The sequence below is a fragment of the Channa argus genome, chromosome 11 (assembly GCF_033026475.1).
Source record: "Channa argus isolate prfri chromosome 11, Channa argus male v1.0, whole genome shotgun sequence".
In the NCBI taxonomy this organism is placed as follows: Eukaryota; Metazoa; Chordata; class Actinopteri; order Anabantiformes; family Channidae; genus Channa; species Channa argus.
This window is the reverse complement of record NC_090207.1, coordinates 1,309,015-1,333,163: the sequence shown is the minus strand read 5'-3', so window position 1 is coordinate 1,333,163 and position 24,149 is coordinate 1,309,015. Positions and strand designations below refer to the sequence as shown.

General features: G+C 42.2%; 1 protein-coding gene across 11 annotated transcripts in view; it reads left to right on the top strand.

The window, feature by feature from the left end:
• Window positions 1-24,149, top strand: part of LOC137135790 (uncharacterized) — a 191,457-nt gene that overhangs the window by 154,156 nt on the left and 13,152 nt on the right. For 10 of the 11 annotated variants that reach the window (XM_067520369.1, XM_067520370.1, XM_067520376.1 and 7 more), the window contains 3 exons: window positions 113-1,321; window positions 2,601-2,651; window positions 4,804-5,403. In XM_067520369.1, the coding sequence (XP_067376470.1) occupies window positions 113-1,321; window positions 2,601-2,651; window positions 4,804-5,403 (1,860 nt within the window). Of the gene's footprint in view, window positions 1-112; window positions 1,322-2,600; window positions 2,652-4,803; window positions 5,404-6,915; window positions 8,125-13,045; window positions 15,652-24,149 lie in introns of those variants that run through there. The other variant, XM_067520375.1, reaches the window with a different exon arrangement.

Below are 24,149 nucleotides of genomic sequence, written 5' to 3'. Positions count from 1 at the left end.
TTCTTCTAAAATCATATGTTATGGAACATGTTGAATGAATAGACAATATGATCATTATAGTTTCAAAAGTCCATTTTCAAACCTCATCTATTTATTTATTTTTTAATTACAGCACATGGACTCAGGATTGTGCTGGTTGGAAAAAGTGAGGACAAAAAAACAGCACTAGGGAACTTCATCATGAGGAAAAAAGAGTTTTCTGTCCCTAAAGTCTTTGCATGCAAACAATGTCAGGCTGCCAGTGGAGAGTGGAGAGGAAAACCATTAACAGTAGTGAAAACTCCAGATGTCTTCAGTCTGTCTGAGGAGGCTATTGGACAAGTGATGAAGAACTGTGTCTCTCTTTGTCCTCCTGGACCAAATGTTCTGCTGCTGTTAGTGAAACCTTCTGATTTCACTGAGCAGAACAGAAACACTCTGAAGTTCATCCTGAGTTTGTTTGATCAAGATGCTTTTAAATGCTCAGTGGTCATCACACATGACGAAGAGAGAGAGAATAAGTCAGTGAGAAAAATCATTGAAGACTGCAAACAAAGGCAACACAGAATCAATCTTGATAAAAAGGATCTTTCAAAAACTGACCTGCAAGACTTGATGCAAAAAATGGAAGATACAGTGAGTGATAACAGAGGAGGATATCTGACAATAGACCAAGAAACTGATCCTGTTACAGGCTCCAAACCAGCTTTAAACCTGGTTCTGTGTGGGAGGAGAGGATCAGTGAAGATCTCAGCTGCCAAAGCCATTTTAGGTCAGACAGAGCTTCATTCAGCCTCCAACTCATCAGAGTGTGTTAAAAATCAGGGAGAGGTGTGTGGACGTTGGGTTTCCCTGGTGGAGCTGCCTGCCTTGTATGGAAAACCTCAGGAGACAGTGATGGAGGAATCATTCAGGTGTATCTCCCTCTGTGATCCTGAGGGGGTCCATGCCTTCATCCTGGTCCTACCTGTGGGTCCCCTCACTGATGAAGACAAGGGAGAGTTACAGACCATCCAGAACACATTCAGCTCTCGAGTCAATGACTTCACCATGATTCTGTTCACTGTGGACTCAGATCCTACAGCTCCAGCTGTTGTTAACTTTCTACAGAGAAACAAGGAGATCCAGGATCTCTGTCAGAGCTGTGGAGGAAGATCTGTTGTTCTCAGCATCAGGGACAAGAAGCAGGTCTCTGAGGTGTTGCAGGTTGCTGAAAACATGACAACATGTGAGAGTAAACCAACCGGCTTTACAACAGAAACATTTGCACATGTCCAAATACAGAAAATCTTACAACAACAGGCTGAACTGGAAGGTCTGAAAAAGAAAAGCGCGATCACTTGTAAGTAAATCCTTTTTCTTTCAGTAGATGCAGTGGGTTTTAGAGGTGGGACAAAAATTGAGATGTTGATGTCATGATTTGTCTGTGAGATGTGCTGCTGATAAGCATCTGTCTTTTCCTCATACAACAAATCCAAAGTGAAGCAGTCTTTTCAGTATTTCGGCTTCCTGAAGTGGCACTAACTTTCTTAACTGATTAGAGGCAAATGAATGGCAGATGCAACTGGCAGCAAAGAAAAACTACAGACATGGCACAAAAAACTAATCAGAGATGCAGCAGCATCTTATAAAGCAAAAGTTTGTGGACACAGTTTGAATTAGAATTGGAAGAAAATTACTAAGGAACCATGTGGAGAATTTGCTAAACACAAAAAGCTGCAGCCGATTTGCAGATTTACACAGCTTTAATTACAGTCTTGAGTCTTTTTGCGTACTGTTCTACCATCTTTGAACATCTAGACTAAACAAAGTTTGCACACTCTTCCTCAATGAACTGTTCAAGCTCGGTAATACTGGATTGTGAGCACTGGTGGACTCCAGCCTTCAGGCCTCATTTTCAATAGGACAGTATTTAGAAAATCAGATCTGGACTTTGGCTGGTGCTGTCATTTCACACATGTAACACACAGTGGGAGATGGTCCATGTCAGAAGCATAAAAAAATGCCTGATATATAAATCCTGATAATTTGGGACAGAGCAGATGCTCGACGCACATAATCTGAACTTTGTACTGGGGGGTCGCAGGATAAACTCTGGGAATCTCTGTAGTGTTTCACTAAGACATTTGTGTTCTCATGTGTGAATATTTGATACTGTCCCATCTTCAGTTTTCTGACTTACTGTTCACCTACCTGAGATTAGCTGTGCTCCTCTGGGAGTGGGGATGTGGGGGTGATCCTTAACCAAATCAAGTAATTCCAGTTTTTTATTTTCTATCAATTTTTGCTGCTATTTTTTGTTTTTCACCTGTTTGTTGTAACCTAAATTGAGGAAATAAAACTGATTTTCTTTCCCATTTCAGGCCATTACACAACAAAATGGGACTGTTTTGAAAGATGCTAATTCTTTTCTATAACTACTGTATGTCCCACAGTACATTTTACTGTGAAAGGCTACACAGCAACAACAATCTTTCTCTTGATGTTTCAGGTGATGAACAGAAGCAGAGTCCAGAGTGTCTGAGGATTGTGCTGATAGGGAAAACTGGCTGTGGAATAAAAATGAATATTAAATAAAAGAATGGATGACTGTGTATATTTCTGTTTGCCTATTGTTACAGATGATGAACCTCTACAACGCAGCAGCAGTAATGAATTCCTGCCACCTTACAGTGAGTAAAAATAACTAAGTCAATAACTAAGTTTGAATTAGTTTCTAAGTCATTATTTTATTTAATAGGGACCTGATGTTTTATTACATTATAAATAATGTTGTATGACTGAGCTTTACTGCATTAACTTTGATGTACATTCTATGTTAATGTCAAACACATTTTATAATTGTCTATTTCTGAAAACATCCATGGAAGGTGGGTGGACTTCAGAAAGGATTCATTCTTGAGGAAAACCAGAAACCCAGAGCAAAAAAAGAACAAAACACACTCACAGATTCAGATCAATCGCTGCAACGACAAAAGTGAAAGTGACTCAAATGATCATGTCAATGTTTTCATCAACCACTGTCTTCCCTCATCAGGATTTTTACAGCTGGACAGTCTTTAGAGAGACTATGTCCAACTTATTTATTATGCTTCATGTATTTTTCTGCTCTGGATTTGTGGATCAAATCTTTGTATGTGTGTTTACTTGGCTATAAAACAGATTCTGACAAAAGTATAAAAACATTAAATTATCATTCCAGTGAAAATAAGTGATAGTGATGTACTTTATTTGTCTCCTTAGTGAAATTTGTTGTGGGCTCAGCAACATAACAGACAGTACAGATGGTGAAAATAACAATGCTGCATTAACAGCAGAGCAGTTACAAACCCACAGCTGAAATAGCAGCACTACTAGATAAATAAAAGTATAGTCCTAATCATAGTATAGTATATTACACAGAACATCAAACTGCAGACTGCACATCAGCTACACTGGCAGCACAGCAATAAAATACATGAAGGCTGAGTGGGTTGGGACCTTTTCAAGGACCTGTGGCCAATGGTATTTCACATTAGATGATGTCATTGATGCTGATGCAGGACGGAATAAAAGAGTGTTTGTAGCCATTCAGTCTGTACTTGGAGATTCTGTAACTCAGAGTAAAAGCTGGAACTTGCTGAGTAGGAAGAGAACAGGGTCAAACACTGATCTTTGTGCTTGATGTTTGTGCATAAGCTGGATTTGGATGGTTTTTGACCTCAGTGAAAAACCTTCTTCAAAAGGTTTCTCCCAGACTTTGTCATAACTAATGTTTCACTTGTGTGACCCAAAGCACCTTTTTCTTCACTGGTCAATACTAAAAGGAATAACTGTGACTCCAGTAACTTTGGAGCTTATCTAGGCAAGTTGACATTGTGTTGTGTTTTGGAGGAATTTACAATAACGGCCTAAAGAGCAGTTAGTGGAAAAATTCCACCTTGAGGGGTTCGATCCCCGGACCCGGCTATATGTCCAAGCGTCCTTGTTTAAGACGCTGAACCCCTAACAGCAACCCCTCCCCAGCTGTGCAGTGCCGGTCCGAGCCCAGTAGAAATTGGGGAAGGTTGTGTCAGGAAAGACATCCGGTGTAAAAACTCTGCGAAATCAACATGCAGACATTGATCTGCTGTGGTGACACTGAACTCTTGAGATAAACTAAAAAAAAAACATAAAAAAAAACATAAACTAAACATAAACTAAAAAAACAAACAAAACAAAAGCAAAACAAAGTTAAAGAAATGATTTCATGACTACTATATGGTGAAGCAAATGATGACAAAAACTCACCCTGTGGTCTGAGGACGACTTGCCAACTGAGCTACAGTTGCCCCGTTTAACTTAAGCATCTGCTGTAGTGGAATTTTTCCCCTAACTGCTGTTTAGTCCGTTATTGTAAATTCCTCCAAAACACAACACAATGTCAACTTGCCTAGATAAGCTCCAAAGTTACTGAAGTCAGTTATTCCTTTTAGTATTAATATGTATATCATACATGAAGATCTATCTGTAATATTTGGGGGGAGGATCTGGTGAATTTTTTTCTCCAATAGCTACAATTTTATTCATAAAGAAGGTCATGAAGTCATTGCTAATCAGAATTAAGGTAAATAGTCTTGACTTTATTCTGTAAAGTGCCTTGAGATGACTTTGTTGTGAATTGGTGCTATATAAATAAAGTTACATTGAATTGAATACAAACAAATGTTTTTTGTCTAAAGTACAGTGGATTGATTTATTATGGAAAAGGGATTTTTACATGGGACAAAAGTTAATTGATAGTAAACTGCACAGAAACAGCTGCTATTGCTATTTCAATTACTATTTAAATAATTATCATTACAGTGTCTGAGCTGAGGGTTGTTCTGCTGGGGAACAGCTGGTCTGAGAGGAGCTCAGTGGGGAACTTCATACTGGGAGAAGCTAAGTTCAACACTGATGAAGAACCACACGACTGTGTGAGAGTCAGAGGAGGGTTAAAGGAGAAAGAAATCCTTCTCATCAACACCCCAGATTTGCTGCATCCTGACATGTCCCTACACGGCCTGACAGAACATGTAGAAAACATTAAACATCTCTCTGCTCCTGGACCTCATGTGTTTCTGCTGGTTCTACAGCCTGAAGACTTCACTGAGGAAAAAACTAAGAAGCTTCAGTCAATTCTTGAAAACTTTAGTGATCGATCATTTGATCATTCAACAGTCCTGATATCAACACCCAGAGAGGAGAGTTCAGGATCCACTGATCCACCATTAGGAGACATAGTCAGAAAATGTAGACACAGGTTGTTTTGGCACAAGAACCTTGAACATCAACACTTGTTATCGGTCATAGACAAAATAGTGAAAGAGAACAATGGAGATCATGTGAGCTGGGAAGTCTTTGAAGATGCAGCTTCTGTTTCACCTGTTGGTCAAGTAAGAGAGTTCAACTTGGATCCAGCTGGTAAGTACAGAAATAGTTTTTGGAAAGTGATGAGAGCAATTTAATCATTATCAACACTGAATATTTAGTTCTAATCCAAGTGTCATTGTGTAGAAAAGCTGCAGTGAGAGTGATTTGTATATGATTTGTAGTTGAACTTTCTGGTTCACTGAGGAGCAGAGAAAACCACTGAAATTCTACCAGAGTGTGTTTCATCAAGAGGCTGTTAAATGTTCAGTAGTACTGCACCAGCACCACTACCACCCACCCGGGGAAGGCTTTGATTTATCCTTTTTCCAGATAAACTATAGGAGATTTCATTATCCTTTTTAAAAAGGTTTTTCAGTTTAAACCAATTTTTGGACGGAATACAGGGATACATTTTTAAAAATAATTGAAATTATTTAAAAACTGTATTATTTCAGGAGCTGCTTCAGCAAACTGACCAGCTAAAATATGTTGTAGTGTGTGTCTTTGTCCTCTTGGACTAAATGGTCTGCTGCTGATAGTGAAATCAGAAGGTTTCACTGAGGAACAGAGACAAACAAAATCCTCTGAAATTCCTCCAGAGTATCTTTTGTCAAGAGGTTTTTAAATACTGAGTGGTCATCGTCACAAAGGACGAAGACTTTAATGGGCCCCCCTGGCCACCCCTAAAACAGCCTTTGTCTGTACGCATGCAGAGGCAGGCGCAAACACACGAACCCAGGATCCACATGCTGCATCAAGTCATTGTAGGGAAACTATGTGAGAGGGCTGCAGGATGCTGTCAATCACAGAGATCCAACTCTTTAAATAAGTTACAAACATGTAACATGTGAGGATAGCTAAGCTAAACTTACAATGCTTCTAGTCATTACAGCTGCACAGTGATTTAAACAAAACATTTTCCCTCAAGTGCATTAAAAGTAAAGGAACAAGCCTGTTTCAAAAATGTAAGGAACAGAAAGGACAGAAATTTCTGTTATAAAGTTGTATGAAGTACAATCATGAAATACTTGTAGTTTGTAACTTCCCAACTGTGCTTTTAGGTGAATAAAATAAAAAAAGAACCACTGCAAAACCTAGAAATGGACAATTGATAAATGCCATCAAAATGAAGCAGATAATTACTAATACTGCAATATTACAGTAAATGGCAGATGAATGTGTTTCGGTAGAAACAGTAAATAGCATTTTTATTGTCTAAAGATGATTCACAAAACTTTAACCTGGTAAAATAAAATGATGTTAGATAAGTAAATTGATATCATGTGTGGTAAAGAAAGAGACTCAACAATTTGTAAATGGTCAAATAAATGTCAAAGCACCAGTTTAAACAGATCTGTCTGTAGCTAACAGTGTGGTTCAAATTGACCTGAAGGATGATTTTTTAACAACCTGAGGCAATGAAAGTCTTCTCTGATCACTGCCATTGATTCTTCTAAAATCATATGTAATGGAACATGTTGAATGAATAGAAAATATGATCATTACAGTTTCAAAAGTCCATTTTCAAACTCATCTATGTATTTATTTATTTTTTAATTACAGCACACGGACTCAGGATTGTGCTGGTTGGAAAAAGTGAGGACAAAAAAACAGCACTAGGGAACTTCATCATGAGGAAAAAAGAGTTTTCTGTCCCTAAAGTCTTTGCATGGAAACAATGTCAGGCTGCCAGTGGAGAGTGGAGAGGAAAACCATTAACAGTAGTGAAAACTCCAGATGTCTTCAGTCTGTCTGTGGAAGCAGTGCGAGAAGAGATGAAGAACTGTGTCTCTCTTTGTCCTCCTGGACCAAATGTTCTGCTGCTGATAGTGAAACCTTCTGATTTTACTGAAAAAAACAGAAACACTCTGAAGATCATCCTGAGTTTGTTTGATCAAGATGCTTTTAAATACTCAGTGGTCATCACACATGACGAAGAGAGAGAGAATAAGTCAGTGAAAAAACTCATTGAAGACTGCAAACAAAGGCAACACAGAATCAGTCTTGATAAAAAGGACCTTTCAAAAACTGACCTGCAAGACTTGATGCAAAAAATGGAAGATACAGTGAGTGACAACAGAGGAGGATATCTGACAATAGACCAAGAAACTGATCCTTTGACAGGATCCAAACCAGCTTTAAACCTGGTTCTGTGTGGGAGAGATGAAGAAATGAAGACCTCAGCAGCCAAGGCCATTTTAGGTCAGACAGAGCTTCATTCAGCCTCCAACTCATCAGAGTGTGTTAAAAATCAGGGAGAGGTGTGTGGACGTTGGGTTTCCCTGGTGGAGCTGCCTGCCTTGTATGGAAAACCTCAGGAGACAGTGATGGAGGAATCATTCAGGTGTATCTCCCTCTGTGATCCTGAGGGGGTCCATGCCTTCATCCTGGTCCTACCTGTGGGTCCCCTCACTGATGAAGACAAGGGAGAGTTACAGACCATCCAGAACACATTCAGCTCTCGAGTCAATGACTTCACCATGATTCTGTTCACTGTGGACTCAGATCCTACAGCTCCAGGTGTTGTTAACTTTTTACAGAGAAACAAGGAGATCCAGGATCTCTGTCAGAGCTGTGGAGGAAGATCTGTTGTTCTCGACATCAGGGACAAGAAGCAGGTCTCTGAGGTGTTGCAGGTTGCTGAAAACATGACAACATGTGAGAGTAAACCAACCGGCTTTACAACAGAAACATTTGCACATGTCCAAATACAGAAAATCTTACAACAACAGGCTGAACTGGAAGGTCTGAAAAAGAAAAGCATGATCCATGGTAAGTAAATCATTTTTGTTTCAGCAGTTGCAGTGGGTTTTAGAGGTGGGACATTTACATTTACATTTACATTTAGTAATTTAGCAGACGCTTTTATCCAAAGCGACTTACAAGTGAGGTACAAGGCAGCAAAAATCTAAGTCAAGGAGAAAACATTCACAGTGTTCACAGTTTACGAGATACAAGTGCCAGAGAGCCGAAAGTTTTTTTTTTTTTAAAGAGATTTAAGTGCATAGGAAGATGCGGAAGAATTCATTTTTCAGCAGTTTTTTTGAATATTGGGAGAGAGTCAGCTGAGCGTGCAGCGTTTGGTAGCTCGTTCCACCATCGTGGGATCATTGCGCTAAACAGTTTTGCTTGGTGTCTTCTATGCGGTGCTGGGACCACCAGACGTTGTTCGTTGGCAGACCGCAGCGGGCGAGAAGGATTGTAGACTTGAATGAGTGAGTTGAGGGAAGCGGGAGCTGTCGAGTTAACCACCCTGTGAGCAAGAGACAGAACTTTGAACCTGATGCGAGCAGCTACATGAAGCCAGTGTAGAGATCTAAAAAGTGGTGTGACATGGGTCTTTTTTGGCTGATTAAAAATGAGGCGAGCTGCTGCATTTTGGATCATCTGTAAGGGTTTGATGGTGGATACTGGTAACACATCAACAAAGCGTTGCAGTAATCAAGATGAAATGTGACCAGCGCCTGTACAATGAGTTGGGTTGTATATTCCGTGATGTAGGGTCTGATCTTCCTGATGTTGTAAAGAGCAAATCTGCTGCCCTAGAGACTGAGGAGATGTGGTCCTTAAAGCTCAGTTGGTTGTCGATGATGACCCACAGATTTTTGGCCGAATTAGTGGGGACAATCACTGTAGATCCAATGTTGATGCTGATGTTGTGTTGTGTCGAAGGTCTGGCTGGGAAGACAAGGACTTCGGTCTTGGAGAGGTTGAGTTGAAGGTGTCTCTCACCCATCCAGGCTGAGATGTCTGAGAGACAGTCAGAAATGCGTGATGAGACAGTGGAGGCGTCCGGTAGAAAGGACAGGAAGAGCTATCTGTCATCAGCGTAGCAGTGATAGGAAAGACCATGTGAGTGAATGATGTCACCTAGGGATGAAATATAGATAGAAAAGAGGAGAGGACCAAGAATTGAGCCCTGCGGCACACCGGTACAGAGGCTATGAGAGTTAGAAAGATGCCCCCGCCAGGATACCTTGAAGGTTCGTTCCGTTAGGTAAGAACAAAGACAGTCTAGAGCTGATCCAGAGATGCCCAAGTCAGAGAGTGTGGAGTAGAGTATCTGATGGTTCACAGTGTCAAAGGCTGATGATAGATCAAGTAGAATTAAGACAGATGATTGACCTTTGGCTTTTGCAGCTCGAAGATATTCCACAACAGTCAGGAGTGTTGTTTCTGTGGAGTGATCCCTGTTGAAGCCAGACTGGTTGACATCGAGGAGGTTGTTCTTGGAAAGGAAGTCTGACAGTTGGTTGAAGACTGATCGTTCCATAGTCTTGGCCAGAAAAGGAAGGAGGGAGACAGGTCTGTAATTCTCCACTACAGAGGGATCAAGAGAAGGCTTCTTGAGCAGTGGGGTAATCAAGGCCTGGTTGAAAGAGGTTGGAAAAGTCCCTGTTTTGAGAGATGTGTTGATGACTTTTGTAATAGCTGGCATTAGTGCAGGTGCAACTGCTCGAAGAAGAGTGGAAGGGATTGGATCCAGAGTGCAGGTGGTCGGATGATTAGAGAGGAGGAGGGTGGACGCGTCACCCTCAGTCAGAATTGCAAATGATGAGAGCAATGCAGTGATGGAAGAGGTTAGATGGATGTCATCTGTGGCTGATGGCTGATGGCTGCCACCTTGTTGGTAAAAAAGTCGGCAAAGTTGTCAGCAGTGAGAGAGGTAGATGGAGGAGGTGAAGGTGGGTAGATGAGTGATTTGAAAGTGGAGAACAGCTTTCTGGTGTCCATGGTGTTGCTGAGCTTCTCCTGGTAGTAATTGATCTTTGCCCCGGTGACACTGTGAGAAAAAGGTCCAAGGAGATTCTGATACTCAGCAAGGGAAGATGGAGTCTTGGATTTGCGCCACTTCCTCTCAGCACTCCTGAGCGTGGTGCGTTGTTCACGGATCCCGTCAGTGAGCCACGGATTAGAAGGTGAGAGACTGGCGAGTCTCGAAGACATGGGACAGAGACAATCCAGACATGAGGAAATTGTATTGCAAAGACTGTCTGTGGCTGCATCTGCATTGCAGATGCAGAGGTCCTGTGTTGGGGGCAGAGTTGCAGAGACCAGCGAGGAGAATCGATCCGGGTTGTGAGACCTGACGTTCCGTCGGAATGTTACAAGTGTGGTGGGAGACTGCGAAGGTCTACTGATAAAGACTGTGAGTTGAATGAAGAAATGATCTGATACATGCAGAGGAGTGACCAAGATGTTGTCTGTGGTGCAGTTCCGGATGAGGATGACGTCGAGGTTGTTGCCAGCTTTGTGGGAACACATCAGCCGCCTGTGGTTTGTCCAGGTGAATGTTCAGGTCTCCCATGATGATGAGAGGAGTGCGATCTTCCGGGAAGTGGGACAGCAACATGTCCAGTTCATCGCAGAAGTTCCCCAGCTGGCCCGGTGGTCGATATATCACAATCACCTGGACTATAATCGGTGCTGTGATCCTAACGGCATGATAATCCAGAGAAGACAAATTGCTGAATGGTGCTGTCGAGGAAAACTTCCAGGTGTCATTGATGAGAAGTCCAGTCCCGACCCCCAGGCAGGTGAACAGCTGACTGTGTAGCAAAAGCTGGAATGAAGTCGGCCTTGTTCACTGCAGACTGGCAGTTCCACAGGGCAAGAGAAAAAGAGGCTGGTGGCAAAGTGGTCTGGGTGAGAGTGCGCAGGTGAGAAACATGTCGTCCCCTAGTAGGGCGCCATGTCCTACGTCTGCGGCGGAGAACAGGGATCTGCTGAAAACACATAGTAAAACAAAGAAAAGGCTTTTCGGAGTAGAAAGGGTTAATGTGAAGCAAAGTAGAGAAATAGAAGTAGAAGAAGTTTGAAATGAACTACGTAGTGTCCTCCCTCGGTGGACTCGCGCAGGTAGACTCGCTTGTCTTTACACCGTTGGTCTACACAAGGAGGGCTGAACAAAGGCTGACACTTACGCTGACGCTCCAGCCCAACAGGTTCCTTATATATGGTCTTAATAAAAGCTGAATCCGCCCCCTCGTTGAAACCAACCTAATTTGTGCCTTTGTTAGGTCAAAGGTGTGAACGCTCTGTGATTACTAAGCTGAAACTACCACCAACAACAGACCAAATATCCACTTCACCAGAAGAGCAAAACTTTCTACCTACAGTTCTTAACTATTACAAACAACCAGACTAAATCAGCAGACTCAAGAAAAATGACAGAAACTCAGCTACCTCTGAAACCAACGAACAAATTTCAAACAGTACTTACTAGTTGAGTATAACTCCTGTCCTAGCTTGGTGCTTGTCCTGACGAAAATTGAGATGTTGATGTCATGATTTGTCTGTAAGATGTGCTGCCGCTAAGCATCTGTCTTTTCCTAATCATACAACAAATCCAACGTGTAACAGTCTTTTCAGTATAGAGCCTGCAAAGTCCACACAAAAGGCTGCAGCTGGTTTGCAGATTTCAACACGGCATCTTGTAGCTGTGAGCTGGCAGCATTAACCATTGCAACCATCATGCTGTACATGTCTATTATATAAATCAATGTAAAACATACAAGTGAAAGTGGGGAAAAAGCAACATTTTTGAAAGTTAATGAAAAAAAAAAACTGGAATAACTTGATTTAGAAAAGGATCATCCCCTCTGTCATGATGCAGTGGCAGTCAACTGAGAAACAAGTTTTCAACGTTCCCATTTGCTCTACTTTAAATCGTCCTGATAATTTGGGACAGAGCAGATGCTCCACGCACATAATCTGGACTTTGTACTGGAGGCTCGCAGGATAAACTCTGGGAATCTCTGGAGTGTTTCACTAAGACATTTGTGTTCTTGTGTGTGAATATTTGATACTGTCCCATCTTCAGCTTTCTGACAGAGGGCAGCAGGTTTTCCTGCTACCACCTCAATGCATTACTGTAGGTATGGAGTTCTTTGGATGGTAACTTCTGTTCACATGTACCATTCGACATTGAGGCCAAAGAGATCAATTTTCTCATATGACCATAGCACTGTTTTCCATTTAGCCTCAGAATCTTCCAGGTGCCCTTTGGCAAAGTTGAATCAAGTCTTAAACTGTCCTCCTGCCTGGCAGCTCCAACCTCAGCATCCTTCTACCGATATATTCACAGTTTTTCCTCTGAACATGTCCAAACCACCTCAATCTGGCCTCTCTGACTTTATCTCCAAAACATCTAACATGATCTGTCCCTCTGATGTCCTCATTCCTGATCCTGTCCATCCTCGTCTCTCCCAAAGAGAACCTCAACATCTTAAGCTCTGCTACCTCCAGCTCTGCCTCTTCAGTCCCACTGTCTCTAAGCCGAACAACATTTCTGGTCTTTTCTTTCATTCTCACATATGACACTTTACTGGAAATAGCTTCTTTTTTCTGAACTAAATCATCACACCTGATCACAGATGATCCAGAAGAGTTGAATGAGTTACTGTTCACCTGCTTGAGATTAGCTGTGCTCCTCTGGGAGTGGGGATGTGGGGTTGATCCTTAACCAAATCAAGTAATTCCAGTTTTTTTTTCTATCAATTTTTAGTACTATTTTTTTGTTTTTCACTTGTTTGTTGTAACCTAAATTGAGAAAATAAAGCTGGATTTTTTTTTTCATTTCAGGCCATGAAACAACAAAATTAATGATTATTTTCTATACTCACTGTATGTCCCACTGTACATTTTACTGTTAAGGCTACACAGCAACAACATCTTTCTCTTTATGTTTCAGGTGATGAACAGAGTCCAGAGTGTCTGAGGATTGTGATGATAGGGAAAACTGGCTGTGGAAAGAGTTCTTCAGGAAACACCATTCTAGGAAGAAGAGAGTTTATGGCCAAATCAAGTCAAACATCAGTCACCAAACGTTGTCAGAAAGCAAAGAGTGAAGTTAACTCTTGTCCTGTTGTTGTGGTCGATACTCCTGGTTTGTTTGATACAGAATTGTCTCAGGAAGAAGTTAATGAGGAGATGGTGAAATGTATCAGTCTTCTGGCTCCAGGACCACATGTCTTCCTGTTGGTGTTACAGATTGGAAGATTCACACAAGAGGAGAAGGAGACGTTAAAACTCATTAAAGATGGTTTTGGGAAGAATTCAGAAAAATTCACCATCATTCTTTTTACAAGAGGAGATACACTGAAACATGAGAACCGGTCGATTGAGGATTATATCAAAGAGGACTGTGATGATTCTTTTAAGAAGCTGATCTCTGACTGTGGAGACAGATACCATGTGTTTAATAACTATGATGAAGACAATCACACACAAGTGACTGAGCTGATAACAAAGATCGACACTATGGTGAAGGAAAATGGAGGCAACTGTTACACGAATGAGATGTTGCAAGAGGCTGAAGCAGCAATAAACAAAGAAGTGGAGAGAATCCTGAAGGAGAAAGAAGAAGAGATGAAGAAAGAGAAGGAGGAACTTGAGAAAAAACATGAGGAAGAAAAGGAAGCGATGAAAAGAAGAATGGAAGAACAGACAAAGTTAATTGAAGCAGAGAGAAAACTGAGAGAACAACAACTTCAGGAAAAGGAGGAAAAGATAAAGAAGGAGCGTGAACAGAGAAAGAGAGAACAGGAAGAGAGAGAAGAAGAAGACAAAGTCAGGAAAAAGCAGGAAGAAAATCAGCGACAGGAGTGGGAAAATAAACTTGCAGCTTTGGAGGAAAAGATCAAATCAGAATCAGAGGAAAAGGAAACGATTGATAAAAAGCTGGTGCAGAGTAGAGAAGATATGAGAAAAGACCGAGAGAACTGGGAGAAAACACAAAAAGAGTGGTGGAAAAAACGAGATCAAGAAGATGAAAAGAGACAAGCGGAGGAGAAAACAAAACTGAAAAGACTCCAAGAAGAATATGAGAAGGAGAGAGAAAGTTATGAAAAGAAAAGAAAAGAAGAAGATTGTATCAGACGACAACAAGAGGAAAAAGAGAGAAAAGACATGAAAGAAAAATATGAGAAAGAACTGGAGAAACTGAAGAAGACACATGAAGAGGAGGCCAGAAAACAAGCTGAAGAGTTTAATGAATTCAAACAAAAACTCACAGAAGAATTTGCAGCTCAGAAAACAGAGCACGAGAAACAGATGAAAGACAAAGATGAGCAGTACAACATCTTAAAGGCAATGAAAGAACGTACGATGAGCTTCTATAAATCTGTGTCTACAAAGAGTGAAAATCTGAAACAAATCTGTGCTTTATTGGAAAAACAGGAAGAGGAAATGAAGAACATGAAAAATGAGGAGGAGAGAAAACAACTGGAGGAAACGCATGAAACAGAAATGAGTGAATTGATGCAAAACCTTCCAAAAGAACACAGAGGTGTTTGGGAAACTTTGAAGGGATTATTTTCTAAATGATTCCAAAAGTGAATCATGTTAAAACATAATTCCATTGACTGACAGGTGTAATTTGGTGATGTGGTGGTTTGGATTCTTAGGGAGTTCATATTAATCATAGTCATATTAATCTGAAATAAACTGGGCAGAAAATGTTCATGTAGCTTTAAGTTTGTTTCTACTGAAAAAACTTGTTCTTTTCATTTCAGATCAGTTTTCAGACATTTTTAAATCTCTTTCATCTCTTGTAGTGTTTTTAACATGAGCTCTGTTTCACACTGATTAGACTGAGTCCTGATTCAATAGAGACTGTTTCTGTGGAAAGTTGATCACAGACAATCTTTGAGTCTGTGATCATCCTCTTTTTGCTGTTTTTAATCAGAGTGAACAGTTTTGTTCTTCTTCATTTTACATATATGGTTGATTTGGAAAGTCCACTCTCTTCCTGAAATGTTGCTTATTATTTACATGTTTTTATGTTTTTTGTGACTGTGTGTTTTTATTGTAATGTGCAGTAACCAAGTAAGTTTTGATATCAATGAAGTCCAGAGGAGTAGATGATATATGCCTCCACATGGTCCCAAAATATCTTCAGCTTTCAGATAAATGGAAATGTTTCCCTTAACAGAAAATCACTCAGTGAACTGTTGGACTGTAACTGGACTTTTGTGGAGGATTTGATTGAGCCAGTGGATTCACAGCTCCAAGCTGCTGTGTTTACTGCCATTACAGTCATCTTGGCTTTGACTTTGGACATGAATTCCACTTTTCTCCACAGGAAATAATTTAACTCTTGAACCTTATGGCCTACAAACATGCAGGTGTAGCATTGAGTGTTATGGGATGTGAACAAACTGTCGGATGTGAGATGTTAACTTCACATGTGGCTTAAAAATCCTGTTTGATGCTAAGTGATGATCATCACATGTTTTGTAATGTAAAAGATGCATTTTATCTGTGGTGAGAGTTGAAATAAAACCCAATAAGAGATCAGTGTTTTTTGTAGTTTATTTCTTAGCAGAGAAACCTGCAGACCAACAGTCACACAGAGCATCAGTGCAGTCTGAAGACTGAAGCACAGATGTTTGTTGTAACAAGAGTCTTTATTCAGTTTTATCCTGAAAAGAAATAAGTGAACTAGCAAAGTCACAGATTCCTGGCAAACAGGCGTCTTCCTGTGATCACTGTCATCAGTATCGTACTGTGAAGGGAATTAATACGGTTCCGGAACCAAGTCAGGACCTTTGTTGCTCCCAGCAGATTTTACTCCGTTTTCTTCTTTGTGTGTCCCACAGTCTGCAAAACAGAAGAAGCAGCATTTGCACCCGATGGCTCGAAATGTCTATGTAGCTAAACCACTGCAGACCAGCCAGAGTCTCTGATTCCTTAAAATGAGCAGTAGTAGTTTGTGAGATGTTTAAAAGTTTGGTGATGACATCAGGAGGATCTGGTGCTAAACAACAACAAGCATCTTTCATTTACCTCCTTCAGCCCTACGCCCAATTTTCCTTTAGTCAGCAGTGTGATTCCCTCTGAATGATGGATGAGTGGAGTTAATCAAACTCTACAGGAGTAAATGTAAGTGGTGCTGTGATTTTTGCTCTTCACTAAATTTGGTAAATTATTTCTTTGTCTATTTATATTTGTAATAGATTTTCTTGTCTTTTGTTTGTATCTCTGACACTGTCACTCTGAATCCAGTCTCTGTGTCCTAATTGGACCTTTGTGGACTCACTTTACACAGCTTTGGACATTACCTGGGGCTAAGCCTCTGTGTTCTACCTAATTATTGCCACTCTGGACTTATTTAATGCTCTTAATGTGACAAATGTCTTAGATAGAAACAGACAAGTACACAAAAGATATTAAACTTCAAGTGGTCTGGACAACGCACAGATCCAGGTGACAGCAGACCCAGTCCTCTGGGTTTGGCTCTTCTGTATTCTGCCAAATCTATGACTCACCTGTAGTCCTGGACCTCTGAGATGCTCCACCTGTTCACCTCCCTGTTTTATCTGGTCCTCCACCTTCCCTGGCAACCATTTCCATTTGTTACCAGTTCTCTCCAGTAGAGGGCAGCACTTGCCTGTCTGGTTCTGCACTCTTCCCTGTAAGTCTGCTCACAACATTATCCACAGTGTCTTTCTGCTGCAGAGTCCCAGAATCCCTTTCTGTCACTTCATAGTACTCACATGGAACTGCATTCTTCCTCTGGCTTTTTTCACATAATTTAACAGCAGAAACCCTTGAAATAAATTGTATTTTGAATTTTCACCTTAAGTAATTTATTTCTTAGTTACAAAAAAGTTGCACTACCTTAAATAGTGAGGCAGCAGTGCAGACTGCTGATGACTTAACACAGTAAGTTCAAATGTAAATGCTTCAGTTGTGCATCTAGCAGAAGTAGCTCAGCAGATAACGAAACATTCAGGTCTACAGCTCCTACGACTTTAGTCAAGTTTTACAGCAAGAAGAGAGTCTCAGTTTAAATAGCAGCATAATGTTAAAGCTTTGTTTTCTGCTCGTAGTTGCTAAAACTTTATTGTCACATATTAAGTAAACTCTGATTTTCCCCTGAACATGCAGTCAGATGTGTCTCACATTACTGTTTGCTTTTAGGGCTTCACAGGATGAAACTTAGTGGCTGTCTGCACCAGAGTGAACTGTTTGGTGGTGGTCTCTCTCCATTTTTACAGTGAAAGTATTTATACCCCTTAACATTTTCCACATTGTGTCAAGTTACAACCACAAATGTAAATGTATTTTATTGGGATTTTATGTTATAGACCAACACAAAGTGAAAGGAAAATGATCAATGGTTTTATCAAATTAATATCTGAAAAGTGTGTTGTGTATTTGTATTCAGCCCCCTTTACTCTGATACCACTATGTGTGTTATTGTTATGTTGTCTTTTTCTCCTCCTCCTGTGTTTTTGTGTGGGCGTGTTTTGTGTGGGTGTGTTTTTGTGTGGGTGTGTTTTTGTGTGGGTGTGTCTGAGGGGGGTGGGGTTGAGCCACACGTGGTCCATTGGTCCATTCAAACTCAATGTCGCCACCTGATTGGACAGGATGGAGGTCCCTTCTCCATTTATAACAGATGGCAGCAGTCCAGCGCCCCGACCTCTGCCACTTCTAACCAACCCAACATTCTGTACGCAATCCAGCATTCTCTTTCTGCGGCTGCTGTCTTAGCAGACGAGTTTGCGTTAACCCATAAAAATGTTTTCACTTCCCCAGTTGGTCGTGATTTGGCTTATTCTGAAAGAAAAATAAAATCTCAGACAAGCGTTCATCGTTCCCGCATAGATGCTTCAGACTCCAAAATTTCCAAATCTCCATCCCCCATAGCGCTAATATAAAGCAGGCCGCTCTCCACACCTTCAGTGGAGCCGAGAAATAACAACATTGATGAAGATTTTGAACCTTTTGTCTCTCATGGTTTTGTTTCTCTGGTGGGAGAGAAAAGTCAAGTGCACATCACTATTTGAGAGATACCGGTGCAAAACAGTCCCTGATTCGTGGGGATGTGTTGCCCTTCTCAGCTCAGTCTTACTGCGGGTCAGATATTTTTGGCGCGGGGAGTGAAAATGTCAGTAATGCGTGCGCCTTTGCATTTTGTTCAGCTGTCTTCCGATTTCGTGAAGGGCACGTGTAAAATTGCTGTGCGAGATCAGTTACCGATTGCAGGAATAGATCTTATACTCGGAAATGATTTGGCGGGTGGAAAAGTTTTTCCATCTCTGGAAGTTACTGAAATTCCGAGCACTGATGTGTGAGAGTCTGATCCTACTGCGCTAAACTCGCCCCCTGTGTTTCCCGTGTGCGCTGTAACCCGTGCGCAAGCACGAAAGTTTGGAAACTTGGTGGATCTCAGTGACTCGTTCATGAGCAACTCTGATCCTACAAGTTTGTCATCAGCGTGTAAAAACTCCAATGAATCTGTTTGCATTGATTTACAGCCTGATGATAAGATGCTGTCTCTCTCAGTAGACACAGATCAGTTAATTAGAGCGCAGCAATCGGATCCAACGTTGTCTCACTGTGTGTCCCAAATCAAAAATGTCACATGTGAAAAGTTTGTGTGTTACTTGTTAGATGATGGTTTTCTAATGCGCCGCTGGTTTCCGAGCTCTGGTTCCACACATGACTCCGTGTGTCAAATTGTTGTCCCTCAGCCTTTTCGTCTCCAAGTTCTGAGTCTAGCACATGATCATAACATGTCCGGCCACTTAGGCATAAAAAAACTTATAATCGTGTCCTTCGTTACTTTTTCTGGCCTGGACTTAAATCCGATGTTGTGAAATTCTGCCGTTCTTGCCACACCTGCCAAATGGCTGGTAAACCCAATCAGTTAATCCCTGCCGCTCCGTTACGACCGATCCCTGTTCTTGGAGAACCATTTGAACATGTCATTGTAGATTGTGTTGGTCCATTACCAAAAACAAAATCCGGCAATCAATACATCCTGACAATAATGTGTGCGGCGACGCGTTTTCCTGAGGCTGTGCCACTACGCTCGTTGAAAGCTCGTCCTATCGTGAGAGCTCTGGTCAAGTTTTTCTCAACATTCGGCCTCCCAAAGCATATTCAGAGTGACCAAGGATCAAACTTCATGTCTAAAGTATTTGCACAAGCTATGACCGAGCTCAATATTAAGCACCAAAAATCCAGCGCGTATCATCCAGAGAGTCAGGGCGCATTAGAAAGATTTCACCAAACGTTGAAAAGCATGATTCGGAAGTTCTGGACTGAGTCTAACCGTGAGTGGGATGAGGGGCTACCGCTGCTGCTATTCGCTGTGCGGGAAACTCCTCAGGAGTCTTTGGGTTTTAGCCCATCCGATTTAGTTTTTGGCCATACTGTGCGCGGCCCATTGCGTTTGTTCTGTGAGAAATGGTTCTCAGAGAAGCCAAGTCCAGAAACGAACATTCTGGATTATGTTAGTTTGTTTAGAGAGAGACTACATCAGGCCTGTGATGTAGCTCGTGAATCGGTTTCAGCTGCTCAGACCAAGATGAAGGCAAATTTGCGCAGGTTTTTCACCCAGGTGACCGTGTGTTAGTTCTACTGCCCATTGCTGGTTCTGGCTTTCAGGCTAAGTTTTCTGGTCCCTATGTGATTGACCGTAAACTTAGTGAAACAGATAATGTAATTCAAACATAATGCAACCGCAAGGGGGCACAAGCCAGTGTCTTCTTGTGCCAGTCCCAAGTCTGGATAAATGCAGAGGGTTGTGGCAGGAAGGGCATCCGATGTAAAACACATGCCAAATCAAACATGCGAATCGTGACAAAGACTTCCATACCGTATCGGTCGGGGCCGGGTTAACAACGACCGCGACCGGTGCTGTTGACCTACAGGGTACCGGTGGAAATTGGACTACTGTTGGTCGAAGACGAAGAAGAAGAGGAGGAAGGTGTGTTCGTAGGCAGAGAGAGAAGCTAGAAGCTTAGGAGCAGGGTTCAAGTTGTTCTACCATGGCTCAGATAGGAAGAGAAATGGAGTAGGAGTTATACTGAAGGAAGAGTTGGTGAGGAATGTTCTAGAGGTGAAAAGAGTGTCAGACAGGTTGATGAGTCTGAAGCTGGAAGTTGAAGGGGTGATGTTCAACGTTGTGAGTGGTTATGCCCCACAGGTAGGATGTGAGTTAGAAGAGAAGGAGAAATTCTGGAGTGAGTTAGATGAAGTGATGCAGAGCATAATGTTTGTGAAGGGAACAGAGGTGATGAGACTGTTATGGGCAGGTTTGGTCTTCAGGACAGGAACACAGAAGGACAGATGGTGGCAGACTTTGCAAAGAGGATGGAAATGGCTGTAGTGAACATTTTCTTCCAGAAGAGGCAGGAACATAGGGTGACGTACAAGAGCGGAGGTAGAAACACTCAGGTGGAAGACATGTTGTGTAGACGTTGTAATCTGAAAGAGATCAGTGACTGTAAAGTGTTGGTAGGGGAGATTGTAGTCAGACGATACAGGATGGTGGTGTGTAAAATGACTCTGGTGGTGAGGAAGATGAAGAGGACAGGAGCATATAAGGACTTGTATTCTAGGTTGGACACTAAAGAGATAGAGATGGAAAGGATGTGCAGCAGGTTAGTGTGATTAAAGATAAGGATGGAAATGTATTGACAGGTGCCAGGAGTGTGATGGGAAGATGGAAGGAGAACTTTGAAGAGTTGATGAACGAGGAAAATGAAAGGGAACGAAGAGTAGAAGAGGTGACAGGTGTGGAGCAGGAAGTAGCAAAGATTAGTAAGAGTGAAGTGAGGAGGACGTTGAAGAGGATGAAGAGTGGAAAGGCAGTTGGTCCTGATGACAAACCTGTAGAGGTATGGAAGTGTCTAGGAGAGGTGGCAGTAGAGTTTCTCACTAGTTTGTTTAACAAGATCTTGGAGAGTGAGAGGATGCTGAGGACTGGAGGAGAAGTGTACTGGTGCCCATTGTTAAGAACAAGGGAGATGAGCAGAGCTGTGGCAACTACAGAGGATTAAAGCTGATGAGTCACACAATGAAGTTGTGGGAAAGAGTAGTGGAAGCTCGGCTAAGGACAGAGGTGAGCATTTGTGAGCAGCAATATGGTTTCATGCCTAGAAAGAGAACAACAGATGCAGTATTTGCTTTGAGGATGCTGATGGAGAAGTACAGAGAAGGTCAGAGGGAGTTGCATTGTGTCTTTGTAGATTTAGAGAAAGTGTATGACAGGGTGCCGAGAGAGGAGCTGTGGTATTGTATGAGGACGTCTGGAGTGGCAGAGAAGTATGTTAGAGTGGTGCAGGACATGTATGAGAGCTGTAAGACAGTGGTGAGGTGTGCTGTAGGTGTGACAGAGGAGTTCAAGGTGCAGGTGGGTCTGCATCAAGGATCAGCTCTGAGCCCCTTCTTGTTTGCTCTGGTGATGGACAGGCTGACAGATGAGGTTAGACAGGAATCTCCATCGACTATGGTGTTTGCAGATGAAATTGTGATCTTTAGTGAGAGCAGGGAGCAGTTGGAGGAAAATCTAGAGGTGGAGGTCTGCTCTGGAAAACAGAGGAATGAAGCTTAACCGCAGCAAGACAGAATACATGTGTGTCAATGAGAGGGACCCAGGTGGAATGGTGAGGTTACAGGGAGCAGAGGTGAAGAAGGTGCAGGACTTTAAGTACTTAGGGTCAATGGTTCAGAGCAACGGTGAGTGTGGAAAAGAGGTGGAGAGGCGAGTGCAGGCAGGTTGGAATGGGTGGAGAAAAGTGTCTGGTGTGTTGTGTGATAAAAGAGAATCAGCGAGAATGAAAGGAAAGATGTTCAAGACGGTGGTGAGACCAGAGATGTTGTTCGGCTTAGAGACAGTGGCACTGAAGAAAAGACAGGAGACAGAGCTGGAGGTAGCAGAGCTTAAGATGTTGAGGTTCTCTTTGGGAGGGAAGAGGATGGACAGGATCAGGAATGAGTACATCAGAGGGACAGATCATGTTAGATGTGTTGGACATAAAGTCAGAGAGACCAGATTGAGGTGGTTTGGACATGTTCAGAGGAGAAACTGTGAATATATCAGTAGAAGGATGCTGAGGTTGGAGCTGCCAGGCAGGAGGTCTAGAGGAAGAGCAAAGAGGAGATTTATGGATGTAGTGAGAGAGGACATGAAGTTAGTTGGTGTGAGAGAAGAGGATGCAGAGGACAGAGTTAGATGGAGGCACATGATTCGCTGTGGCGACTCCTGAAAGGGAACAGCCCAAAGGAAAAGAAAAAGATAACGTAATTCAAACCCATGACCGCGAGAAAAAAACTCGAGTGTGCCATATTAACATGATTAAAAAGTATGTTGAACGGGAAGGTGTAATTTCTTTTGCCATAGTTCCTGTTGTCTCTGTCTCCGCTTTGTCTGTCCCACAAGCACCATACAATCCTAGAGATGATGGCTTAAATGACAGACATAGCTCAGCTTCCTGTGCACGCCTTCCAAACACAGAAATCCTGAGTAACCTTAAGGTATATTTGGCACACCTACCCGAACCAGCCAGATCTGACATCAGAAAACTAATCGAAAATAATCTGGTTTATTCCACGATATTCCCTCTCAAACTCATGTGATTAGCCATGACATTGATGTAGGTGAACACCAACCTATTAAACAGCATGCGTATTGTGTCCATCCCACCAAACGAACAGTGATGCAACAAGAAGTTAAATACCTCCTTGACCCTGGCTTTGCTGTCCCCAGTAATAGTCCATGGAGTTCACCTTCTCTTCTTGTTCCCAAACCCGACCAGACACCCTGGTAATGATTAACGCAAAGTAAACGCTATCACGAGACTCGTTTCTGCTTCCACGTATGGATGACTGACCGTGTTGGTTCTGCCAAATATGTCCCCAAACTGGACCTCCTAAAAGGGTACTGGCAGGTCCCGTTAACACCACGGGCCTCTGAAATTAGTGCCTTTGTCACCCCAGACATTTCCTCCAGTACACAGTTTTGCCATTTGGATTGAGAAATGCCCCAGACACTTTTGAGCGGCTGATGAATACAGTGCTTTCAGGTGTGAACACATGTGAAGTGTACTTAGATGACATAGTGGCCTATTCGGCAACCTGATCTGAGCACGTGAAAACCCTTAGTGAAATTTTTAGTCGCTTGCGTGCTGCTTCCCTCACTCTTAAAATGGCCAAATGTGAGTTTGGGAAAGCGGTCGTTACCTATTTGGGCAAACAAGTAGTACAGGGCCAAGTGTCCCCTGTCGCTGCTAAAGTTCAGGCCATTCTTGACTTCCCAGCTCCCGAGATGCGCCGTGAGCTTCGCCGCTTCCTCGGGATGGCTGGATATTACCGAGCCTTCTGTAAAAACTTTTCAGATGTTGCTGCTCCATTGACTAGCCTGGTAAGCCCCAAAACCCCGTACCAGTGGTCAGAGAAATGTCAGTCTGCTTTTCAAGCCGCCAAAGCTCTCCTCTGCAGGGCCCTTGTGCTGGCCGCCCCAAACTTTACGCATCCGTTTAAGTTGCAGGTGGATGCCAGTGCTCTTGGCGCAGGTGCAGTGCTCCTGCAGGAGGATGATGCTGGTATAGACCATCCAATTTGCTACTTTTCTAAAAAGTTTAAAAAACACCAGCTCCATTAAAGCACTATTGAAAAAGAGGCATTAGCTTTGTTACTGGCACTAAAACATTTTGAAGTGTATTTAGGTTCCAGTTCCATACCCGCCATTGTTTACTCTGACCACAACCCTCTCGTGTTTTTGACTCAGATGCGGAACAACAACAACCGTATCATGCGCTGGTCTCTGTTGCTCCAGGATTTCAATATTGTAATTCATTATAAAAGGGGTCCAGACAATATATTGGCTGATGCTCTGTCTCGGTGCTATGCGGAATAAAACATTTACTTGTGGGAAAATGTTTGATTTTTTTTTTTTTGGGGGGGGGGATGTTATGACCCAAGTCATTACGTGTGTTATTGTTATGTTGTCTTTTTCTCCTCCTCCTGTGTTTTTATGTGGGTGTGTCTGAGGGGGTGGG